The 25,254-nt window shown below is 32.2% G+C and overlaps 3 protein-coding genes across 4 annotated transcripts; 1 reads left to right on the top strand and 2 right to left on the bottom strand.

Annotated features, from left to right (window-relative positions):
* Positions 1 to 1,504: 1,504 nt before the first annotated feature.
* LOC132048354 (uncharacterized) lies at positions 1,505 to 4,470 on the bottom strand. Of its 2 annotated transcripts, XM_059439263.1 has the most exons (4): positions 4,001 to 4,470; positions 3,728 to 3,855; positions 2,336 to 3,338; positions 1,505 to 1,915 (listed from the first exon to the last, which is right to left on the bottom strand). In XM_059439263.1, the coding sequence occupies exons 3-4, from the start codon at positions 2,983 to 2,985 to the stop codon at positions 1,684 to 1,686; spliced, it is 882 nt and encodes a 293-aa protein (XP_059295246.1). In that variant the 5' UTR covers positions 2,986 to 3,338; positions 3,728 to 3,855; positions 4,001 to 4,470; the 3' UTR covers positions 1,505 to 1,683. The 2 variants fall into 2 exon arrangements, with proteins under 2 accessions (XP_059295246.1, XP_059295247.1); XM_059439264.1 differs by lacking the exon at positions 3,728 to 3,855.
* Positions 4,471 to 5,321: 851 nt separating this feature from the next.
* On the bottom strand, positions 5,322 to 6,675 carry LOC132048355 (uncharacterized). Its single transcript, XM_059439265.1, has 3 exons — positions 6,336 to 6,675; positions 5,702 to 5,822; positions 5,322 to 5,614 (listed from the first exon to the last, which is right to left on the bottom strand). The coding sequence occupies exons 1-3, from the start codon at positions 6,566 to 6,568 to the stop codon at positions 5,561 to 5,563; spliced, it is 408 nt and encodes a 135-aa protein (XP_059295248.1). The 5' UTR covers positions 6,569 to 6,675; the 3' UTR covers positions 5,322 to 5,560.
* An 11,570-nt stretch (positions 6,676 to 18,245) lies between these two features.
* On the top strand, positions 18,246 to 25,032 carry LOC132047016 (serine carboxypeptidase-like 25). Its single transcript, XM_059437888.1, has 8 exons — positions 18,246 to 18,636; positions 20,844 to 21,047; positions 22,241 to 22,416; positions 22,513 to 22,794; positions 22,905 to 23,035; positions 23,148 to 23,243; positions 23,385 to 23,490; positions 24,573 to 25,032. The coding sequence occupies exons 1-8, from the start codon at positions 18,381 to 18,383 to the stop codon at positions 24,714 to 24,716; spliced, it is 1,395 nt and encodes a 464-aa protein (XP_059293871.1). The 5' UTR covers positions 18,246 to 18,380; the 3' UTR covers positions 24,717 to 25,032.
* Positions 25,033 to 25,254: the final 222 nt, after the last annotated feature.

Genomic DNA, 25,254 nt, shown 5'->3' on the forward strand with positions numbered 1-25,254 from the left:
CGTTGTATTTGTTGTTTATTTGTCGTGTATACAATGTTTTTCGCTTGTATTTGTTAATTTTTGGTGTATCTATGTTGTATACGATATTTTTTCGCATGTATTGTATACATATCGAGAAAATATGATGCATTTGTGTAATTATTGGTGTATATGTATTCAGTTTTTTACTTATTGTATTCATGAATAAAATAAGCCAATTTATAAATACAGATAAATATTTCATGAATACACCGTCCAACTTAAATAAGTAAAATGTTGCTATGTCGTATTTTTAACCTTTTAGTCAACATTGGGTAAACTGAAAAAATATCGATATTTTTTTATTGTAAATATTCTTTTCAACATTTTGAGAAACTAAAAATATCAATATTTTTTTGTTGTAAATATTCTCTTGCTCATGCTTTTTTAAATAAATGGTGTTTTGAAAATCAAATTTAAATAGTTTTTGAATATAAAAAAAACCTCAAACGTATTCTTTTACTCAAAGTAATAAAAAGTAGTCACTGTAAATATTTCCTTATAAGTTATCCCAGTACATAAATTATATTTAAAATTATTCCGAAAAGTAAATCAAAAGAAAATTAAATGTTCATTGACGTAATGAATAGTGATTTTGTCAGATTCCTCTCTTTTACCCCTTTGTCTTATTTATATATTTTTATGTTTGTCTTGTACATAACTAAGAGGGGCAAACTTTTGTTGGATATGGGTGAGTCTAAAATAGGTTAAACAAAAACGGAAAAGCATAGACCCTCAGGAAAAAAAATTAAAACTTAAAAATAAAAAATTACTAGTACAATTTTTTTAAATAAGGAAATAAAAAATTAAAAAAATTAAAAACTAAAATAAAAATATTTTTTTCTACAAAAAATTAAAAAAATAAAAATTTTAAAAAAATAAAAATAATTACAAAAACAAATTTATATAATAATTAAAAAAGAAGCTAATCATGTTTTGTAGCTTTTGTTCTTATAAATGGAGGAAAATTGATTGGTCTGTTTGGGCTCATTTGATGGGCCAGTTTGGGTTGAGAATTTGTCATTTTTTTGCGCGGATTTCCCTTCATTTGGGGTGGTCTTTAATTTTTGCCCTTCAAATTGGTAGTCTTTAAGTTTTGGCCTTCGCCTAATACCCCGAGGTTGTGGATTCGAACCCCAGCTTAACCAAAATATATATATATATATATATTCTCAAGGTAGATATTTGAATTCGCAAGGCAGACTTTTGCTTCAAAACTCTTAAGGCAGAATTTCTAGACCCAGAGTTTTGAAGGCAAAACTCACTCTAGCCCAAACCCATTAAAGCTTGAGCGGGTCAAATGGGTTTGGGATTGTTTTGCCACCCCTAGTTCAAACCGTGACATACAGAGGACCCACTTATCATGCATTGCGCACTTGCCACTAAACCAAAGCCCTCGAGCGTTAGTACTCCACCCTATAGGGGCTATTATGCACCCCCAATATTGTCGTGCTTAACATCATTAAAGACTGAACTAATTCGTTAATGCTATTCACCCGTGTGTAATATATGTAACACCGAATGCCCTCACATGTATTTCACATGGCAAAAGAAAATTTACAATTTACCGTGAAGACAGTTCTAACTTCTAGGAGTCCTCCTTGATCAAGACCAAATGAATTAGTATTTCTTGCATACATACAAAGGACAAGGATAAAGCCTGTATTAACAACATCGAGGCCAGCAAGAAAAACAAGAAAACCAAGTGGTCGCTGCCAGTTTAGGCTGTGACTCTGGTTGTTTTGACTCTGGCTTCGAGTGTGGCTGTGATTGTACCGGTGATTGTGGCTGTGACTTTTGAGGTGATTGTGGCTGCATTTCTGGTTGAGGTTGAGGTCTCTCCATTTTCGCAGAGGGAGCTTTGAGTGAGCCAGTTTTCCCAGCATCGTTAAGCAGTCTGCAACGAGCCAAAAGTAATTATATACAGTTCAAATGCTTTCATGCATGGAACAAACTACTACCAGAGCAAATTTCATCCAAACAACCAACAAGATAATCTCAAATGTGAACCCTTAGCAGAATGAGAAGTGAATAAATCTACGTACAACTTCTAGATCATTGAGCACCAAAATATCTATAAATCATGAAGCAAGTCACATGGTCCATGAAAGAGTTTGTGTTTGTTTAGAATCGGAACATACAGAAATGATATGTAGGATAGTTTTAGATGCAATCTGCTAACATGATACCCCAACACATATAGAAGCAAAAAAGAAAACCATAGTGCATTGCATGCCCCCAAACTTGTTAAGGGGGAAAAAGTATGTATTTTGGAGCATATTTAGCACATATGGAAGTGGTGAAAAGGAGATCTTACACCGGAAAAGCAAAGGAACTGCTGCTGTTTCCACTCTCATTGGAAAGGCGGGGCGAGGTAGCATGAAATGCCTCATGAGTCGGGGAAACAACTTTACCATCTGACTTGTTGGGCGTTGACGGTGCGGAATATTGAACTTCATCTACATTAGATGTCTTCTTCTCATCGACACTAGATGTCTTCTTCTCTTTGATGTTATGTTCATGATCATGATTTTCTGCTAGGACTATTTTGGGGGATTCAACAATCTTTTCTTGCATACGTGGAGTCTCCAGTGTAGTTTCACTCTTTACCTCTTTATCTGTTGCCACTTCGACAACAGGGGGAAGGTTCGGAGGAAGGTTGGGAGGGAGGTTTTTCTTTTCATTGGATTTAACTTCAGGTGCATTATATGGAGAATTACTCCATTCTTCTGGCTTTATAAGTTCTCCAGATCTGTACATCATGTTGAACTGATCTCTAGAGAAGCTGTTGTTTCCCATATGAATACTAAACAATGACTCATTTGAAGCAGTACTCCATTCCATACCATTATTAGGCTTGCTTGAAAATATAGACGATGGAATACGGTTTGGATCATAACCCGGAGGATGACCCATGTTATGCGTTGGAGGGACTTCATCGCCATAGGGTTGTTGGTTCCATTCCATTCAGGAAAATCAGGAAATGGGTGGGGCTCTGGTTCGCCACGTGGCGATGCACTTATCATGCTCCATTGTGGTGTCTGATTAGGAGCATCAGGAGAAGATGAAGATGCTTCATTGTCCTTTTGACTACTACTTAGTTCCAGTGATGACTCGGATGAAGAAGGAGACGATAAAGATGATGAAGGATATAAACCGGATGTTTTCACTTTCATAAGAGGTTTGCTATCATCATGCTTCGTCTCAGGTTGTTGCATTATAGGCTTATTATTACCACTACTCCAATTCTCCATTTCTTTTTTTTCTTGTCCAATCAAAAGGAATTTTCAGTGCTTAATGTAGTTCGAGTAATAGTTCTCCTGCAGAACAAGAACAATACAACAAAAAGCATACTAGTTAAGCTATGAGATCATACTTTTTCAAACCACAATTACCTGATTTCAAAACAAAATTTGACTGATCATGAAAGGGTAGCATCAAAGAGAGTCATTTTGACATTCTGGGAAGTTGGAAATGCGTAAAAAGCTTAGACATTTTATATCTCGAATTTTTTTGGAGGAGATAGCAACACAATTATTTCCTGACCTGAATCTGGCTAAACAGAATGAACTTAATAAATCCTTAGATTGGATTGTAACCAACATAAAGCAGCAATTCTTCGAAACGTGAGCAATTCTTCGCGCGTTATTAGGCTCGTTAAACAATCATCTCAACAACACCTCTTTAAAAAATATCATTTCAAATTTACCTATCACAGCAGCATCAATCATAAACTAGTTGGGGTCGACTATATGATTTATATATACATTCAGCTCTATTTTTGAACCTGTTTCATTCCAACCATCAATAATTTGTCTCATTCAAATTCAATTTTACCTAGCCAAAAGAAAAAAGATCTTTCAGTTCATTTTACAGGTTCAAGTTTTGGTTGAAATTTTGTTTTCAAATGAGATTAACTCGAAAGAAGAAACAGAAGATCATGCTAATTGTGAATAAAAGAGCCAAAAGCAATTGAAGTTACCTAAATTTAATGGAATCCCACCAATCATCAATGATAACTAGCTGTATCCTTTTTGCTAATGATAATCCTAAGATAAAATAATTATATTTAAAAAGATACAGCTACTTACCCCTCAAGATTGTGAGGTAAGTTATTGAAAATTCAATGAATTCGAATTTGGATAAAAGAAGAAATTCTGTATTTTTTTTTTTTTAAGAGGATGATTAACTTGAATAGTAAATGCAAAGCGAAAAAGATTTAGGGCTCAGAAAAAAAGTATTGAAAACCAAAGAAAAAAAAAAAGAAAAAAAAAGACAATTTTAAGGGTTTTATTTTAGGTAAATTGTTGCTTCAGAAACGGGAGGCTTAGCGGCCATTTCGGTGACGTCATCTGTTTCTCCGTTTAACCAACCATTGGCGCCATTTTTAGCTGTTCTTGGTATTGGGTCGGGTATGTATACTTGGGCCAATTGGGCCTACCTGGCCCATGTTTTCCTTCTATTTTGACTTTCGGGTAGAATCAATTGATTTTGTAATTTTTCTATAAATTTGTATTTAGTTTTACATTTGTTTTTACACATAAAAAGTTGGAAAAGAACAGACAAGAGATCTTTGTAAGGTCATTTTCCTTTACTAACGTTCATGGAGAAACCAGTGGAATTAACTTGTATGCATTAACAGTTTAAATTATTTTTGTGCGTTGAATTTTAATAATCCCATTTTATGTACAGGTTCAGTAATTATCATTGGGTGACATGATAATATAAAGATTATTTTTATACTTGTTGACATATAGAAATTAAACTCTAATCCAAGAAGTGCTTAATTATCATTGGGTGACATGATAATATAAAGATTATTTTTATACTTGTTGACATATAGAAATTAAACTCTAATCCAAGAAGTGCTTAAAATTGTGGTCACCTATGTGCAATCTAAGCCCAACCAAAGTCTGGTTTGGCAGAGCTTGTAATTTTAGCCTAAAAAATTTGTTTTTAATTTTATGTCTTTTTACAATGTAACATATCTAATTATATTGGATATGTTCACTCATCCCTCTTTGTGTTAAATTCACTTTTAGTTTAGTCACTTAAGTGTTTCTAGCTGATTAATGTGATGTATTCTATGAAGTTGGTCTTTGAATGTGTGAGAGAAAACTGCAGGGCTTTTAGAAACGGAATACATAGAAGGAAGCAAAGGGAATGCATAAATATAATTCGTAGTAATTGTTTACTACTTTCTTGGAGGGGACAGAGACAAGGAACATTCCTAATCAACCTCAATTTAGAAAATCAGAAATACGAAGCAATATGTTTCAGTCAATTCAGTATGCGCAGTTGGATTGGGAATTATGACGATTTGCTGAAGCATCAGAATTATCAGAAAGATGAGCTACGAGTCATCCATTTCCTAGACGACTTGGTAAGATCAAGTCTGGTGATTTATATTTATATAAAGTAGAAATAACAGTGTACTCTTTTACATTTGGAGGTTGATAAATCACAAATGAAAGGGAAAATAAGCATAAACCCCACTAGTAGTAGTTTATTGAAGTAACAAAGAAATAAGAACTTCCTAACATCAGCAATTCAAACTTTGACAAAGACCAGGCTCCTGAAGTTTTAAACCTTGAACCTGCACAAGGTAAGGTTGCATAAAAATCACATTTTTCAACTTAGATATAGAAAAGAAATAGAAAATGTGAAGGCATATAATACAAACCATATGCTGATGAAGAGGTCGATTTTTGGAGGGTGGCAACAGTGTGCTGGCCTTTCTACTTCTACCAATTAGAAGCCTCTTCGAAACAGGGGACATCATTTGATCTGTTGGACTTGTGTACCTGCACTAACCCAATTGTCGTTATTCATCAAATTAAACAACTTCCTAGTCTCTAATTGTTATTCACGCACTATTACTCTATCACGGACTGATGGTAATGAGATTACATGAGCAAATGCCTGAATCAAAATATGTTACTGCTATGGGAGCCTATACAATTGCAGGGGCAAATATTCAGCATTATTACTTATTAGGGGAGTTGATAAGCTAATGTCACTATTATAATTCTGAGGGGCGGAGTCAGAGGGGTGCAAAGGGTTCAAATTATATTACGTAAATCTTTTTTTTTTTTTGCATATATATAAGTCAATCTCCTCGGCATAAGAATTTTTGTTTACTGATGACTCCTGTCTATGGAATCTGAATGACTGATTCCGTGAAGCATGGGCGGATCTTAACAGATTTGGAGAACTACTAGGACTATACCATTGTATATAACTTTTGTTAAATTATACCAGCTATTCAATTGTGCATATATAGTTCAAATAGAAGATCAGAAGAAAAGTAAGTATACCTTTCAGGGTATTTGAATGGCTTGGGGACCTTAAGGCGATCAGGTGTATTCCCACTTCTGATTGGAGAATTCGGAAGAACAATCGTTGGTCTATTTAGCGGTGGTGTTTTTGGTTCTGCTTCAACAACAATCTTTTCAGCAGCTTCATTAATAGGAGCATTTGGTACAACTATTTCCTCTAGGGATTCATTAACAGGAGATTTTGGGACAACTGTTTCCTTAATTCCCTCCATTGAAGAAACTATTGTACTAGCAGAGAGATTTTGTGAATTTAATCTGTATTTGAATAATGGAATTGGAGAGATTATGATTGGATTAAGAAGGAAGTGGAGTGATTTTTTTTTATATTCAGAAAGACGACCGTTCAGCATTAAGGGTTTCAACGGTCGAATTAGTGGGGCTGGGTCAAGTGGAGACAAACCAAATTCTGCTTTTTCTATTCGAGTAAAAAGAGGACAACTAGACTACTCTAGAATGTCTTTTAAATCCAACGGGAAAAAAATGGCTCTTTTGTTTTTTACTCTCTTTTTATTTTAGTGAAAAATGAAGTGGGGATGCAAATATGATACCAAGGTTTAATGTTTCATAAAGACAAATATTACTACTACTAGCAATACATGCTGTACGATGCGATCTGTGGCCGAATACGTTTATTCACTTTAATTAGTGATCTTTAAGGTTTGTATTTTGAAAATAACTTTTAAAAACATTCTAATTGTTATTATATATACAAAATGTATTTTATGTACCATCACTTTAGTTGTAGTTAAAAGTCTTTGAGATGGAAAGAGTCGGACTTTTTTATCATTATCATGACAATGAAAGTTGTTCATTGATGTAATAGAAAATTAGTAAGAATATGAGGGAAATTAATATTTTGATTCTAAAAAATTTTCTTTTAAATTCTTTAATATTTTATATGTATACCAACAGGTTGATATCCATTTCAATTAAGTAACTATTCAGATCCAAACATAAAAACCATTTTGTTGTATATATTGGATTAAAATATTTTTATTAAATTAATTAAAAATATATTATAATTTTTTATATTAATTGTTACAAAAAAATCAAATTAGAGAGATATATGTTATATCATTAATCACCAAATTTTAATTCTGAAATGAAAATATAAAGTTGTTCATTGATGTAAAATAAAATTAGTAAGAATATCTAAATTTTTTCTTTTAAATTCTTTAATATTTTATATGTATACCGATAGGTTGATATCCATTCAATTAAGTAACTATTCAGATCCAAACATAAAAACCATTTTGTTGTATATATTGGATTAAAATATTTTTATTAAATTAATTAAAAAATATATTATAATTTTTTATATTAATTGTTACAAAGAAATCAAAATTAGAAAGATATATGTTATATCATTAATCACCAAATTTTAATTTCGAAATGAGAATATAAAGTAATACATTTTATAAATGTAAAGAAACAATAATCGTAGATCGCAATGGAGAGTAAATAAGTAAAGTATTGACAAGTGAAGGAAAACGGGGATAAATGTCACTCCCTACCTTTACTTTTACTTGTCGATGTTAACATATCAAGGAGGGAAAAAATCTTCTTCTTATTTTACCCTCCACATTAATTATTCAATTTCAAATCATTTTCTGAGGCTATTGAGACTATATACCAATAAATATGGATATTATGATAAAATATATACTTGATTCATTAATTTTCAAAGAACGTGAAAAGTCAAAAGTGAACAAGTTATGTGTAGGAGCATTAAAATAACTTTTGGTGCAAATTTGCATTGCTATTGTTCGTCCTCTCTTAACGTTTAAAGTATTGACAAAAAAGGAAAACGGGGATAATAGAAATAGAAAAGAAGATAAATATAGAATAGAAAAATAGATATATATTTTAGTAATGTGTACAAGTAATATGATTTAAGGAGTACTTCATTTTTATTAATTCTTAAAGAACGTAAAAAGTCAAGATAAGTAATGGCCAAGTAATATGGATCGAAGGAGTACTTCATTTATTAATTCTTAAATAACGTGAAAAGTAAAAAATGAACAAGTAAAAGTGCACGGAGGAAATAAATATGTGTCGGAGAATTAAAATAGAAGTGCACACGTGTATACATGAGAAGAGAATAAATATTTAGTACTATGGCATATATCCACGTGAGATTTATTAATTGTCAAAGAATGTGAAAAGTCAAAAATGAACAAATTAAAGTGCACGGAGGAAATAAATTTGTGTAAGAGAATTAAAATTGAATTGCATATATCTATAAATGAGAAGAGAATACATATTTAGCTACAATACGAAAATCAAAAGTGAACAAGTAAAAGTGCACGGAGGAAATAAATGTGTCGGAGAATTAAATTTAAAGTGCATACGTCTATACATGAGAAGGGAATTAAATATTAAGTACTATGACACATGTCTACGTTAATATGGACGAAGGGAGTACTTCATTTTTATTAATTCTTAAAGAACGTGAAAAGTCAAGTATAGTAATGTGGCCAAGTAATATGGGACGGAATGAGTACTTCATTTATTAATTTTTAAATAACGTGAAAAGTCAAAATGAACAAGTACAAGTGCACGAAGAAAATAAATGTGTCGGAGAATTAAATTTAAAGTGCATACGTCTATACATGAGAAAGGAATAAATATTAAGTACTATGACACATGTATACATGGGATATAAAAATAGTTGAATAAAGTGTACAAATTATATAGCTCATGGTACAAGAATTTAATGCGGGTACAATTCGTGAAGCAGTGGGTACAAGGAGGGACTGCTGTGTTCGTCCCTCCATGGCACTTAGTAGGCGTTTGGCCATAAATTTTCAAACCATGGTTTCAAATCAGTGTTTGGTCATCAATTTTCAGTCATGGTTTGAAACCTGGTTTGAAACCATGGTTTGAAACCTGGTTTGAAATCATGGTTTGAACCCAAATCATCCAAAAAGCATGGTTTGGGGTTTGAAACCATGGTTTCAACTTTTTTAAATATAAAATTTAACCCATAAGTTAATATTTTGTAAAAAAAGACCCATAAGTTGGTAAATATTTTTAACAATTACTCATCAATCATTTACCAATCTCATTAACTTCCACCAACCTTTATTCATGTCTACCAACCTTTAATTTATGTGGGAAGATTTTATTAAATAGTAGTTACATTACTATTCATGTTAAATTTTCAATTTTATTGAAGTAAAGTTTGATTAATTGATGTTGCATTTTTTAGAAAAGCCTTTTAGTAGTGTACTAATTTTGTTATAAACTATGATTTGCTCATTTGGTAAAATTGTATAAGAATTGAGAATGTTTTGATAGTTTTCACAATTTGTGGGGTTTTTATGTCTATAAGATAAAATACAACTTAAAATATCCAAATTATATGCCCAAACATGATTTCAAACCATGTCCAAACGGGGCCTTATTATATATAGAATGTAATTTCTTTTATCTGTTTAAGTTTTAGCGGACACTGACCAAAGATATCCGATAATTATAGTTGTCAAAGGTAATATGTATTTTAGTGCATAATAGAGATATGTACAAGTCGACCCGAACAAATAAAAAAAAAAAAAAACACTCTACTTGCAGCCTTCTTGGTAAGGCCGAGAAATAGCAGAGGTATTGATGAACCAATTTTTAGTTTCTATTACTTTCTTAACAAATATTGAATTATTTTTTTTAAAAAAAAAAAAGAAAAGAAAAGAAGAACGAATAATCTTTTTATGGCATACCATCGTTTGAATGGCAATGTTGGTAGTGCGGCACTTTTAGAAGTGATGTTCATCTGTTTTCCTGTTAACAAGTCAATGCATAATGGGCATTGCATTATTCTTGAGGGGAAAAAAAATGTTGGACCACGGACCATAGGTAACAAAAATTGTTTAAGAAAAAAAAAAAACAGAAATGTTCAATTTCTTGAAAATAATTACAAACGTTGTCATATATCATTAATTTAAGTTTGATGAAAACGATATCGATATTGAAAAATGAGATGAAATCACGAGAATAAATCACAAGTTTGAACACGCATTTAGATTTCTTAAGTTATAGTTTTTTTTATAAACATAAAAACCTCACAAGTTGTAAAACCATCAAAAAAATTTCAATTTTATACAATCTTACCAAATGAGTAAATCATAGCTCATAATAAAATTAAAGAAGCCACTGTAAAGCCTTTTCCAAAAATATAACATCAATTGATCAAACTTTAGTTCAATAAAAAGGAAAATTTACCATGAATAGTAATATAACTACTCTTTAATACAAGTCTCCCACATGGTAAGATGATTGGTAAATATATTTTACCAACTTGCAGATTAATATTTAATACAAATGGTTGGTAAATATGATTGGTAAATATATCTACCAACTTATGCTTTTTTTTACAAAATATAAACGTATGGTCAAATTTTACATTTATATTTTTGAAATCGATGATTTCAAATTCCAAATCACGCTTTTTCGATGATTTTATTTCATCTGAGATAAAATCGTGTCACAACGCTTAATTTCATCTAATGTGTCCAAACGCCTACTAAGCAAAATAATCCCTTCAAGCAAAGGCAGATGCACAGCGGTGGTACCAAGTTCAATTGAACTCATTCTTTCGCTACAAAATTTAACAAATAGTACTAGAGATATGATTCAATAGCTTTAAGTAGGTGTTTGGACATGCGATTTCATCTCTGATTTCATCTCAAGAGATGAAATTCCAAATCATCCAAAAATGCATGATTTGAAATTTGAAATCATGATTTCAAAAAATATAAATGTAAAATTTGACTCATACATTTATATTTTGTAAAAAAAGACCCACAAGTTGGTAGATATATTTACCAATCATGTTTACCAACCATAAGTTGGTAGATATATTGTTTATCCACGTGGAGGATTATATTAAAAAAGTATTTACATTACTATTTATGTGAAATTATCATTTTTATCAACTAAAAGTTTGATCGATTGATGTTATATTTTTTAGAAAATAGGCCTTCTAAGTCACATTCATTTTATTAACTATGATTACTCATTTTAGTAAGACATTTTATAAGAATTGAAAAAAATTTGATGATTTTCACAACTTGTGAGATTTTTATATTTATAAAAAAATTGTAACTTAAAAAATTCAAATTGCATCTCACGATTTCATCTCATGAGAAGAAATCATGTCTAAACTGCTACTAAAAATGTAATGAGTTCAATATTAAACCTTCTTGAATTCTGAATTCTCATCGCCCTTCGAGGCTGGAAATTGAGATACTATTGATCCTGCCATCACATTGGTTCAATCTTATGATAGGTCAAAGGAGATTCATAGAAAGAGTGAAAGAAGAGTCTTATCAATCAAATCTAGCTGTTTCCAATGAAGAAGAAAGGGACCACTGGTTTTGTCATTTACTACAATTTCTCGACTTCAACTAATTGCAGCAGTCAACAGAACTCAGAAGGCAAAAGGGGCAGGTAAATGTAGCTGTTTACACCACCAAAATCGATGAGATAAAAGAAGGAGAAGGGCTACCTCAAATTGGCAGGGCACCGTCAGAATCAATTTACTAGGCTATTGATTAGACCTTTTTTAGTGTGTTTTTTAGTCTTCCAAAGTTTCCATTAGAAGAAGACTGACCCAGAGAGAGCGAGCGCATTAACAATGAAAAAGTATTTGTTGCAATTCAGTGTACTGTTCTATACACTAATTCAAATAGTACATACAATTATCATAGTTAAGTACTAGTACAAACTATAGCGAGCATATAGGTGTTTGGCCATTACTTCTGTTGCTGATATTGACTTCAATATTTGCAAGTTAAAGTTTTGGCATATGTACTTGCGAATATTCACCTGCATTATTTGAAGTATTGATGAATATATTGAAAAAGATACTTTTTGGAACAAGTATCTCCAACGAATGGTTTTCATGTGTTTGAACATGAATTGGTATGTATTTTAAAAGATAATATTTAAAATTAAGTCAAAAATGGATAATTGAACTATATCCTTTTGTCCAAATATATTTTGTTTGGCTACCAAATCGTTTCAGCTTTTTTCAACTTGACTTGGCATAGAGAATTTGAAAAGTATATTTTAAGAGCTTTTCAAGCTTCAAATTATCTATTTCAGATATAATTTTGACTTCCAAATTTCTTTTTAACTTCAATTCAACTTTCAAATACTTCCTTTCTCAAACTTCAACCAAATCATGTCTAAGCGTCTAGGCGGCGTGATTTTGTTGAAATTTAAAAAATGGGGTAACTTAAAATGAATTTAAAAAGGAATATTTGGAAGTTGACATAAGAACACAATGGAACTTTACTGAATGAAAATTAAAATATCTAAAAACTCCTAAAATCTATTTTTCGAACTTCAAGTTATATATTGAAGTTTGCATGATGAAAAATTATACAAATTTCCGCAGTATAATTTAGTAGTAGTAGTATAAGTAGATACATTACATATATACACTCATATCTTTTACTCATTGAATTTGTATAATAATTGTTTTTTTCTGCAGCAACAGTGTGTTTTCGTGAGGTTGGACATGGTCATGATGATGCCAAATAATGGGCACTACTCTACAACTGTGACCACAAATTTACTGTTGATGCGCACACTTCTTTGAGCTGCACAAGCTTCTGTCTCTTCATGGATTACAATCTTTTAGACCTTCTAGAACGTTTGTGTTTGCCAATCATCTATATTTTCCTCCTCATACCCCATAATTTAATGATTTGGTTGGAACGGCAGGAAGTAAGTGTAAGATAGAGAAAATAAAGGAAAGGGTAAAGATTATTCTTATTATTTTCTTGTTTCGTTGGAAATGAAAATGGATTCAGGAAAAAGCTGTAAACGAACGTGGAAGAGCAGGTGTCTGAAGAATAAATAGTTCACACCACCAAATTAATCCAATTCAAACCAAGTTTTTTTTTTTTTCAATTTGAAAATCTTTAATACTAAGAAAAGAAATTATATGGACTCTCCAAATAATAATATATAACTATTCTAGTCTAGTAAATATAAGTGTGTACTGTCCCAGCCAGGACAATGATCACCTCTAATTATTTGTGGGCTCAATATAGTTCCGCAACGTACTGCACTTGAGCCATGTCCATCATTAATATTGCTTGACTATCCCAAAAAAACAAGTATTAATACTTCTCTATCTGGCGCAATTAATGACAGAGTTAAAACTTTTGCTTTTTTTTTTTTTTTTTAAAAAGAGTGCCAAAATATAAAAAAGTATACTCACAGAAAAATTAATGGGTTTCAACATTTAATTTGTACATAATTGATTTTTCTTATATGCACAGTGTAATTTTTTCAACAAAGGAGTGTCAATTGACACCCGTTTAGCAAGAGTGGCTCAGCAATGGGCTGCAAATTAGTTGGTCATTTTTTTTTTTTAACCTGTCCAAAATACCTAAACAATTTTCTCCAATTGCAAATCTCGTTTACAATTACTAGTCTTGATTTATAACCACATTACTTTTCACGTTTTAAACTATCAAGAAGTTTGAAAACTTATCTAGTTGATCCTTATGCATGTACTAATCAATTCAAAACCTTATTCTTGTAACTTTTCCCGATAGTCAACCGTGGCCCCCTAGCTAGATTAAATGAAATAATTATAAACAGAAGGAAAAAAAAAAGAAGGAGAATGTAGATAGATGATATAGAACCGTTGGTCTCCATTACATTAGAAGCCAAATGATGAAGACGTAAGAAAATTGTAAGTGAGGTGGATGACGAATGGGCTCACGACTACGATTACTGAACAAGTGATGTTAGTCAATCCTTTCATCAACAAATATTGCTAAATTTAGGGGAAAAGGAACCCCATATGAATTGGTGAGTTTATTCTCATGACATTCCGTTTTAATCAAACCATATATTGTTATAACATTTTTTTATAATTATAGCAATGCAAACCCAAAATTGCTATTATCATGACCCTGACCACTATCCTTTCTAAGATTGAACCTTTTCAGAATTCAGTTAATCCAACTGCCTATGCATGCATTATCTGTGTGGTCATTACTGGCACGCAAACATATACTAGTACTTCATTCGGTTCATATTAGTATCTATCTACTTTTACGATTTTGTATCCTCTTGAGAAAAATATTTTATAACTTGAATTATAAGAATATTTGTTAAGTTGCCTTTTTATCTCTTCTTATACATCTCACTTGATTAACACTCTCATCCTCACTTGAAATTATTAAAACGTCAAATATTGTGAAAAGAATATAGTTTGCCAAAACAACTACGTAATATAATTAGAAATGGGAGAATTACTATTCCAATATGGAATTATCATGCAGCTAAAATTAATAACATCCTAAGCTAATATGTTGAGGAGGACGCAAGAAAACTTTCACATTATAATTTTTTTTCGACATTATAAATTGGAAAGTTGTAAACTTACAGTTCATGATATAATTTGTGACTAACAGATTTTTACAGATTGAATGATTTTTACCTAAAATTAGGAGTGAAAGCACCAGTCAAGTTTCACTCCTTGCATGAAAACCGAATATCACATGGTTTACGAAATTATTAAAGGTAAAAGAAATTCGTCAATTGAAGAATCAAAAGCGCATATTTTACTAATTCATGAAGGTTAACTTTCAGTAGATATAACAATGATCAAAATTAAAATTTGACGATAACAAAAGGACCAAATTAAATGTGAGAGACCTTATAGATAACTTCAGCATGTACTAGCTTTTGATTCATAATTAGTTTTCGACAATTTAATTTACGGAATTTATTGATGCTACTTCCAAAGCTTCACGTGTAGTAAGTTGAAAAAGAAAATTTACTAGCCAATATAGTACCAACAATTAAATTCTCTTTTTATCTCTTTATTTTTACAAATCAATCGAAATTAAGTAATTTGTTTTAATTTTACCTTTATTATTAAGTAACCACTTTATCTAAATTCATTGGAATACTAATTATCAAATTTAGATTTATTGTTACTAAGAAAAACTTGGTAAAGTTAATATTACGTAATATTTTTTAAGGAGAATATAATTAATACTGAACCAGTAAAGGACTAAAGGGAATGGAGAGTAAATCGAATAAGTCTTTTAGCCTAAAAGAAAGGGAAAAACTCAAATTATTAGAGTTGGGAAGAATTTTGACTATTTGCCCCGGCGGGGGGGGGTGGGGGGTTTCCAATAGTCACAAGAGGAATGGACGCAGGATCTTCGGCGCTATTTGACCCTCAGAGAAATATAAAATATAAAACCATATGATAAGCATTTGTGCAAAATCTACTTCCTTATTACTAGTACTAGTACTTTTTTCTTCTTTTTTTTAAAAGTAATCTCTTTGTTTGGTTCACTTGCATCAGACAAGAGGAGAGAAGATATGATGTGTTGTGTGATGTGAATTCAAAATTTTTAAGTCGGTTAATATAAAATACTACCTGTTTTGTGACAATAAACGAATACTTATTACTTACATATTAGAGATAGAAAATATAAAAATAAATTACATATACAGTTTGGACATATGCAAAGTGTTAATTATTTTCTATAATTAGAGGAGGGGGTGGGTTGCGGCCCTTCATAAATACTCCCTCCGGATCAAAAAAATAATTCACTTAGCCATTTACACACCCCTTAAGAAAATACTAACTCTTAGATAAAAATAGGTAATTTGATTAAACTACCCCTAATTAAATAGGCATTGATTTGATCATATAACACTTAATAGAAGCAAATATGGAAAAACAAGATTAATTCTTTCTTGATTTTAAAAGAACTTTTTTTTATTCAAAAAAGAAGCCGTTTAACCTTTTTTTGATCCCATGAAAGTAATAGATAATGAAGTTTTTGGACATGAAAGAAGCGTGCCCACAATAAAAACAAGGAATGCTAATTTGGTTTATTCATAATTTCAGAACCATAGCTAACCTACTAAAACCAAAGTCCAGCTGCTTTTTATTGTAAATTACCTAACTACGTAATCAGTGTTATCATTATATGCAATAATTGTATGCTCAGTCATCATGTAATCGGTGCTTGGACTTGACTCTGGTCCTCAAAACGGAAAAAATGACATTCAAATTAGCGGGCCAGAAGAATCATTAGGAAAGAATTGCGCCCCACATGAGCAAGGATTTAGAGGAATTTAACTTATACCAGTCTCTATGTTCGCACAAAATCTTGCTTCAAATTCTATGAAAAGCTTCTTTCTTTTTTAATTAAAACCAAATTCTATGAAATACGTACTTAAACTAATAAAACTTTTATATATATATATATATATATTCTATAAATAATTATCAAGTATTTCAATTTCAATGTAATGTTGAAGGGCATAAAAATTGATCAATATTATCAGACATTTTTTTTTACCTATGTGCAATGTCATTAAATGTGAAATGGAAAGGGTAAAAAAAGTCACCGAACATATTGCAAATGGTTTAAGTTTGTCCTGCTTCTACCTATTGGAATCCTATCATCCTCAACGTTAGTTTCGGGTTAAAAATGTCACTCCTTCCACCTATAGGACCCCAAATGTCTTTCCTGTTAAAAATGCCCCTCATTTTAATGAAATTATATGTCGTACGTATGACTTTAATTAAATAGGTGGCACAGATTTATTGGCGCACGTAGATATAAGACCCAACCCATAAGTAACCCGACTCATCCAAATTTATTATGTAGCTTAATTTAGAAATAGTATTATGTTATTAGTTAATTAGAAATTCAAAGACCTAGATATTGGATAAAATTCTCATAATTACAATTTTGTTCAATATAGTTATATTTATTTTACTCGTTGTCTTGAAATAAATACTTTAGTTTAATGACTCTTATTTTATTTTTAAATAAAAAATAAGAGGTAAAAGGTAAACTAAGAACACCTAAACCTATTAAAATGAGGTAAAAGGTAAACCAAGAATACCTAAGCCTACTAGAATATTGTATAATAATTATTACCTGCTCATGTGCAAAGGAGTATATATTTTCGTAGATGTGATTTCTAACTTCCTAGTAGAAATAGGATTGTAACCTAAAGAAAATTACTAATGTGATTTTAGGTTTTTTGGTTTAATAAGAAGTATTTTTAAAAGAAATAGAATTAGAGCTCATTAAGGGTATAAAAGTCGTTCAATATCTAAAAGATATTTTGATCAACCAATATTTATATTCATGCTTTTATAATAATATAGATAAAATGACGATATAAATAATTAATTACACTATTAATGTATATTTCCTCCGTTTTTTATTAGTCGGGTAATTTAATTTTTTTTTTCTTTTATATGCCCATTTATGCGAAGCATGAGAAATTTATTATTTCTTTCATTGTTATTTTTGTCATTAAGTACCTACACTTTCAAATTTATTGAAGTTACAACTTTATATTATCATTAAAAAGGCTATATAGTAAAATAAACGCATAATAAATATTTTTATTTTAAGGGAATATAAAATTAATACCGGACTAGTAAAAAAATGTAGGGAGTATTAACATATCATATCAAGCTATTGTCTTATTTTTTCCATTATTAATTGGAATAATTTTTGGATAGTTATATGTAGTTATTAGCGAATTTGTGATTTGAGCTAATAGTGTTTTGAACTCTTTAATTAATTTTACTACTCCATTACTATTACCAGATACGCTGGAATCAGCTTATCTGAATATGTAAATTATGTAATTGATACGATAACAAATAAGCCTTTTCTTCAGCTAGCCAATTCTTCTTTCATATGGGACATTAATGCAGTAATTTTGAAATTTTCCCTTCATTATATTGTTCGACTTAGAAGCCGTACATCTGTCCGTGTATAGAAATTAAACTCGACAAACAACATCTACGCATGCATAGTGTAGTAATAGCAACTCGCTTTCTCTATCTCTCTCTCCTATTTATTCCAAGCTGACCATTAGCATTACACCCTGCCCTTGATGACCTATATCATCCCATCACTATTCACACACTACTAGGACGACCACCCCATTCTAATTTTCCTTTTCTTGCTTCTTCTTCTTCTTTCCTTAAGGGCCAAGTACAACAATATGGCCAGAGGAAAATTAGCTTCGCTTTTGTTTTTGGTTGCAATAACATATGTGAGTGCTGCAAATTTAGACAAGCATAAGGAAGAAGAAGAAGCTGATAGAATAATATCTCTGCCAGGACAACCCAAGGTGTCGTTTCAACAGTACTCAGGGTATGTCACTGTCAATCAAATTGCTGGTAGAGCTCTCTTTTACTGGCTTACTGAAGCTGTTGATGAACCTCTTTCTAAGCCTTTGGTTGTTTGGCTTAATGGAGGTCAGATCTCCCCCCTATCTTTCCCACTACATAAGCATTTTAAGTTTTATGCACCGACAGTCACGTCTTTTACGATAGATGTTAGTTGAAACATCAATTTGTAACTTCATAAAACATAACCAATCTTTTACACTGTCTGTATATATTAGCACTTCTTTTGTTGGTATATATACACAATCAGTATATCTTACACTTTATATATTTGCACTTATTCCTTCATGTGACTTACACTAGAGGTTTTTTATTTTTCCGCTAGTGTGCAAGAAAATTTGGGAGGTCAAGGAGGTATGGTTTGTTTGTTTTCTAACGTGGGGTCTTATTCTGATAACAATGAGCTCAATTTTTATTTTTGTGATTTTTTTTTTCTATTTTCGCACGTACGCACCCACCCTAAGGGGCTATATTGTCTGACACATATAAGCTCCTTCGGGAAATGGTACACTAATTATGATTACTTGAACTTCTGGATTAGTTTTATTCATCATTGTTTTTTCTTTTGTCACCTCTCTTCTTTTCCTGTAACTTAAAGGAAATCTTCAAAAAAAGGTTCATATTTCTCGTATACGAGTGAGATATAGCGAGCTTTATTCTCACTTTACTGCACAGTTGTCTTGAATTGTACATTTATTCCTGATGTTATTTGAAATTAATCATGGCATTTGTGTTGCTATTTAATTTATTTTCTTGGCTCATACAATAGACCTTTGTGGGTTGCCCTTCTCCACACTGGGCTGCCATGCATTATGTGTTTATAAAATGCTTTAAAACTCATTTTGTGGCTTATTGAGGATTTTAGCTTAGGTATGATAATGGAGTGGGAGGGACCCTTTTGTTTAGTCATGACTAAACTGTCGACTGATATGGAAAAATCCATTATCCATGAACAGATAAGACACTAACTTTACCAGTTGCTCTTTCTCTCTCTACATTAATATTTGCACGCAGGAACCAGTGAAAATCAATGCTTACAACCAACCACTCTTTTAAAAAAATACAGTCCTCATTTAATTTTCAACTTCATTAGGTGCCCAGTCACAGATAGATGCCCATACCAATTACGCTTCTGCAACCACCTTCCCCATGTCAGCTACCTAACAGACTCATTAGAAACGTATTCAGAATTCAAATTTGATGAATTCAACCTTTAAATTTCAACCATCACTCAACACACTTTGATTATATATACACGTTGAGAGTTTAATAAGTACTTAACATTTAAATGCTAACACTTCTGGTCGAAAATACTGAGTTTAGTTGAACTTAATAAATTGCGAGCTGCATAAGCTTATAGCTGCAATTTCATGACATTGCGTAATTTTTAAGGATGGTAATGGTATCAACCAATAGTGTACCGTGGCTTTATGGTGACCTCAGAGATCTGGTGTCTTCAAATCAGAATAAGCAAGATTCTTTACCGTGAATTCTGTTCAAAATATTAAAGTCTAGCCAACTAAGTGTCTATTTGGGATCTGTCGTCATTTTCGTGTAAATGGGGTTTCAATTTCTTGACCATATGGTTCATAAATAGATACATGTGCAGATCTCAACCGTCTGTGATAATGGACAGAGCTTCCTGCGGGGACCCCTTATATATATCGCAGTAGTTTCTGGTACTTAAGTATGTTTCGTGTATGCTGACACTTGCAAATTTTTACCTCGTCATGTTACAATAGGTTAATTCATGATATAAATGTGACAGGTTCAAATTTTGAACTCATTATTTGAAATTATGCGTTCAGAAATATTTTTGTAGTTTCTCACATAATATATTTATATCTCTAATCGAAAATGATTGATTCAACTGAACCATCAGCTTATAAGACATATCCACCTTTGCAGATCAAATGACCTATAACAAGCAGTAACTCTTCGTAACAGGGACGACCTAGAGCTTGTGTTACGGGTTCAGCTGAACCCATTAGGTTTAGTCTACACCTTGTATTTGTCGCAAAAAAATTATTAATTATGTCCAAATTATTAACTGAGCACGCAATAGCTTAGAAGACTAGAATTCCGAACTCATATATTTCAAATTCAGGTTTTGCCTCTCCTTCAAAATAAGCTTGATATAATAATCTTAAAAAAAGATAAAATAAGTTCTTGTAATCTACATTAAATTGCATTGATTGTGTGAAAAATAAGTATTTACAGCGTTAGTGTATATAACTTAAATTTATTTATTTTTCTGTGTCAATTGGGAAAATCAGGTCCAGGATGCTCTTCAGTGGCCTATGGCGCGTCGGAAGAAATAGGGCCATTCAGGATAAACAAGACATCTTCAGGGCTGTACCTGAACAAGTTCTCATGGAACAAAATGGCCAATTTACTATTCGTGGAAACTCCAGCAGGAGTTGGTTTTTCCTACAGCAATAGGTCCTCTGATCTCCTTGACACCGGGGATTATCGCACTGGTAAATATTGTTAACTCATATTCATTTAGGCCCTCTCCCTTTTTGTCCTATTGCTATTCAATTATTTTTCTTGGCTTGGATTTTTCTTATCCATCCATAGTTTTCATGAAGTGTCTCAATCTATGGACTGATTGACCATCAATTTGTGGTCATCTTTGGGTCCTTGTTCTAACTCCTAATGTGTGAACATGAAGCGATGTTCGCATGCTTGCTTCTGACTAAACGTGACAAATGAACAGGTTGCGTTAAACTTAAGCGAGTCAAATTGATAAGTGAGGCATAACTCAAACCGTCCAAAGATTTTTCCGGTCAAAGTAGGTTAGATAACGGATCATAACCCAACTCGCCCAACGTCACCCAACCTTCCCTCTTTTTTGTGTTGCTTTTGGTGGGAAAATGGGAAGTTAATATATTTTTCTTTAACTTATTAACTTTAGTTCTTCCAAATTTACATAATTTTCAATTTCCATGGTTGATTTTCGATCTCTACCCCACAAAGGTAGGGGTAACGTTTGCGTACACCCGCCCTTCCGCATCCCACTTATGGGACCACACTGGGTATGTTCTTGGTGTTGAGTTACATTATTTTGATCCATCTTTACTCAATAGTTTGATGGGTTATTTCAGATCAACCATGTTCGGTTAAGTCAACAAACAAGTCATAATTCAACCCGTTTAAACCTGGATGGATTGGACAGATTACTAGATAATGGATTGATTTTGCCACTCTAGTGATCATGTTAGTAAGTTTATTCTAATTCCTAATCCAGTAAACATAAAGTGATGGTAGTATGTTGCATTTAGGAGCACAGAAAGTGCATATCAGCACTCAATAGCAATGTGGCCTACCTTGAGACTTTTGAAGTGAATGCTGCAATTGCTAACTACCTTACATGTTGCTGTCCAGACTCATCTTTCACTGCTATTCAATCAATCAAATAGCTAAATCTTCGCCATAGATACAAAAATCTTCTCCAAGAAATAGATACGACTTAAATCGTTGAAACGACCTTATTAGTACTCTGTTCTGTCTAGTCCTATTGATTTGGAAAAACTTTAGCCCCACCTGATTTTCGCACTAATTTTGTTAATTCATCGTAGTTAAGTGATTAATTCATGTGGCAATATACATTAGTTAATTAATCATGATTAAATTGATAAAGATGATGACTCTTTTTTTGTATTTTTTTTAGCTAAGGACTCACTACAATTCCTTATCCACTGGATGGATCGCTTCCCACGCTACAGACATCGTGAAATTTACATCACGGGAGAGAGTTATGCTGGCCATTACGTTCCTCAGCTAGCCAGAGAAATTGTCCATTACAATGCCAATTCTAAGAACCCAATAAACCTCAAAGGATTCATGGTAACCTGTCAATATCTACAATTTGGAGTATTAATCGCAATAACATCTTGAAACTTGTTCGAGATAATTTTTGATATTGCATTATGAAAAATGCAGGTGGGAAATGCAGTGACAGATAACTACTATGACAACCTAGGAACAGTGACGTATTGGTGGAGCCATGCTATGATCTCTGATAAGACATACAAGCAATTAGTGAACACTTGTGATTTCAGGCGCCATAAAGAATCAAACGAGTGCGAATCATTGTACTATTACGCAATGGATCAAGAATTTGGGAACATCGACCAGTACAACATTTATGCTCCTCCTTGTAACAATTCTGATGGTAGCACCTCAACTAGGCAGACCATGAACTTACCGCATCGACCCTACAAGGTACATACATGTAACACAACCTTCAACATTTTATAACATTTACAAGGCAGTTAATAATTGTATACTGATGGATTTTGCTGGTTGATTTATTTGCATTTCCATCAATTTAGATGTTCAAGCAGCTATCAGGATATGATCCTTGCACGGAGAAGTATGCAGAAATTTACTATAATAGGCCTGATGTGCAGAAGGCTATGCACGCGAACACAACAGGAATTCCTTATAAATGGACAGCCTGCAGGTAAATAAATCAACTAAATCGACCAGTGACTAACAAAAAGGAACTTAGTCTGAAAATTCCCATTAATAGCTGTTTCATGTTGCAAATGATTGATCTTGCAACTATGTTACAGTGAGACTCTGAATCGAAACTGGAACGATACAGACGACTCGATTCTTCCAATCTACCGGGAATTAATTGCTGCTGGTTTAAGAATTTGGGTTTTCAGGTACGTGACATTTAGTTGAGTGCTTATTCTCAAAATTCCAGGCAACTTATTTGACTTTCTTCTTCTTGTTCTCTTCTTCGTTTTTTTTTTTTTTTTTTTTTTTTTTTTTTTTTTTTTTGCTTTGGAATTGTCATATTGCAGTGGTGATGTAGACTCAGTGGTACCTGTCACAGCGACAAGGAATTCACTAGCACAGCTCAAGTTATCCACCACAATTCCATGGTACCCTTGGTATGTCAAGAAACAGGTCAGTATATAAAACCCAACTTCCAAATTCCAATTTGTACCCTTAACTATGTGACGAGAAATGTGAACAATAAAAGACATAAGAAACTAGGATTTAACTTAGGGAAAAGATGCAAGTATACCCCTCAACTTTGAGATTTGGAGCAGGTATATCCCGTTATAAAAGTGGTGTAAATATATCTCTGCGTTACAAAATGGTGCAAATATACTCTTTTTGCTGACGGAATTTTTTTTAAAATCACTTAGTTTATTTTTTAATTAAAAATATACCACGTGGGTTTAAAAAAAAGAGTCTACCCACTTTTTTTGAGTAGATATATTTTTCTAAAGCCACATGATAATTTATTTTTTCTGGTGGGTTGGATCTGGTTCGTTTAAAAAAAATGGGTACACTTTTTTTTTTTTAAAGTCACGGAGATATTATTTTAAACCAACTAGATCCGACCCACCACAAAAAATTTACCATGTGACTTTAGAAAAATATATCTACTCAAAAAAAGTGGGTAGACTCTTTTTTTAAACCCACGTGGTATTTTTTTTAATTAAAAAATAAACTAAGTGATTTTAAAAAAAAATCCGTCATTAAAAAAAGAGATATTTGCACCATTTTCGTAACGAGGGTATATTTACACCATGTTGCTTGAGGTATATATACATTATTTTTTTAATGGGGGTATATCTACTCTAAATCGTAAAGTCGAGGGATATATTTGCACCTTTGACCTTTAACTTATATGCGCCCTCAACGTATTTCAACCAGTTGCTACAGGCAACTGGCCATATTTATTTAGGTTATTAATTTGACTTTTTATGAACAATCAAGTGCCATAGGAGTATCTTTTTTGAATTTTTTCATAAATAGCCGGTCGAATTCACTGTTTACTTTTCCAAGCCAATATACACTAATTATACATGTTTATATACATATTAAACATGAATTATACATATATTATATATCCGCGAACTGTTTTTAGTTTAAGTGATTGGATAAGCGGCTATCTGGATTACATCATCTTTTTGTTTTCTGTGACCTAAAAATATGTTGAATGTTAATTTGTTATATTATGTTATGGCTATTGTAAGGTGGGAGGCTGGACGGAGGTATACAAAGGGCTAACATTTGCAACAGTGAGAGGGGCAGGTCATGAAGTGCCATTATTCAAGCCAAGGGCAGCTTATCAACTATTTAGCTCATTTTTAAGAGGACAGCCACTTCCCAAGTCATGATAGTGATGACACTAAATTCTTGTCTATGAGTCAAAAATGTAATTTTCTCGACTCTTGGCTAAGAATGCCAAGTTGAAAAAAAAGAATTGTTTTCAACTTTTTAAAAGAGAATTGATGGGAAAGAGGTAGAGGGTGCCAGGGTGGGGTTTACAATTAGGACTTTGGGATGGAAAAAAAAAAAAAGGGTATCAATTTGTTGTAACAATATTAGGTAGATGGGGTCTGAATTCTACTCCACGAGTTTTAGGAAAACGAATTTTCTTTGTATTTCGAATGCCAAGTATTTCAATAAAAAGGGGTTGAATTCTTATTAGTATCTAGTAGGTACTTGAATATGGGTCTTCCGCAATTGTCGTATGCCGTATGCGAACTTTTTGTGTATTCATCACTATGTGGACCCATTATGGAGTCCGGCACTTGTAAAATGGTACAACAACAACAACAACATATCCAGTGAAATCTCACAATGTGGATCTGGGGAGGGTAAAGTGTACGTAGATCATACCCCTATCTCGGCACTTGTAAAATGGTACTGTAT

This window comes from Lycium ferocissimum, chromosome 2, assembly GCF_029784015.1.
Source record: "Lycium ferocissimum isolate CSIRO_LF1 chromosome 2, AGI_CSIRO_Lferr_CH_V1, whole genome shotgun sequence".
NCBI classification, from domain to species: domain Eukaryota; kingdom Viridiplantae; phylum Streptophyta; class Magnoliopsida; order Solanales; family Solanaceae; genus Lycium; species Lycium ferocissimum.

Bases quoted from the DNA above. Each gene is read 5' to 3' on its own strand.
- LOC132048354 (XM_059439264.1), bottom strand. From the start codon at position 2,985: ATGGAATGGAACCAACAACCCTATGGCGATGAAGTCCCTCCAACGCAT. The intron at 1,916-2,335 runs GTAAGATCTCCT...GGCTCGTTGCAG, and splicing joins AGTTCCTTTGCTTTTCCGGT to ACTGCTTAACGATGCTGGGA.
- LOC132047016 (XM_059437888.1), top strand. From the start codon at position 18,381: ATGGCCAGAGGAAAATTAGCTTCGCTTTTGTTTTTGGTTGCAATAACA. The intron at 22,417-22,512 runs GTAACCTGTCAA...TGAAAAATGCAG, and splicing joins TAAACCTCAAAGGATTCATG to GTGGGAAATGCAGTGACAGA. The intron at 23,036-23,147 runs GTAAATAAATCA...ACTATGTTACAG, and splicing joins TATAAATGGACAGCCTGCAG to TGAGACTCTGAATCGAAACT.
- LOC132048355 (XM_059439265.1), bottom strand. From the start codon at position 6,568: ATGGAGGGAATTAAGGAAACAGTTGTCCCAAAATCTCCTGTTAATGAA. The intron at 5,823-6,335 runs GTATACTTACTT...GGGTTAGTGCAG, and splicing joins CCATTCAAATACCCTGAAAG to GTACACAAGTCCAACAGATC. The intron at 5,615-5,701 runs GTTTGTATTATA...TACCTTGTGCAG, and splicing joins GACCTCTTCATCAGCATATG to GTTCAAGGTTTAAAACTTCA.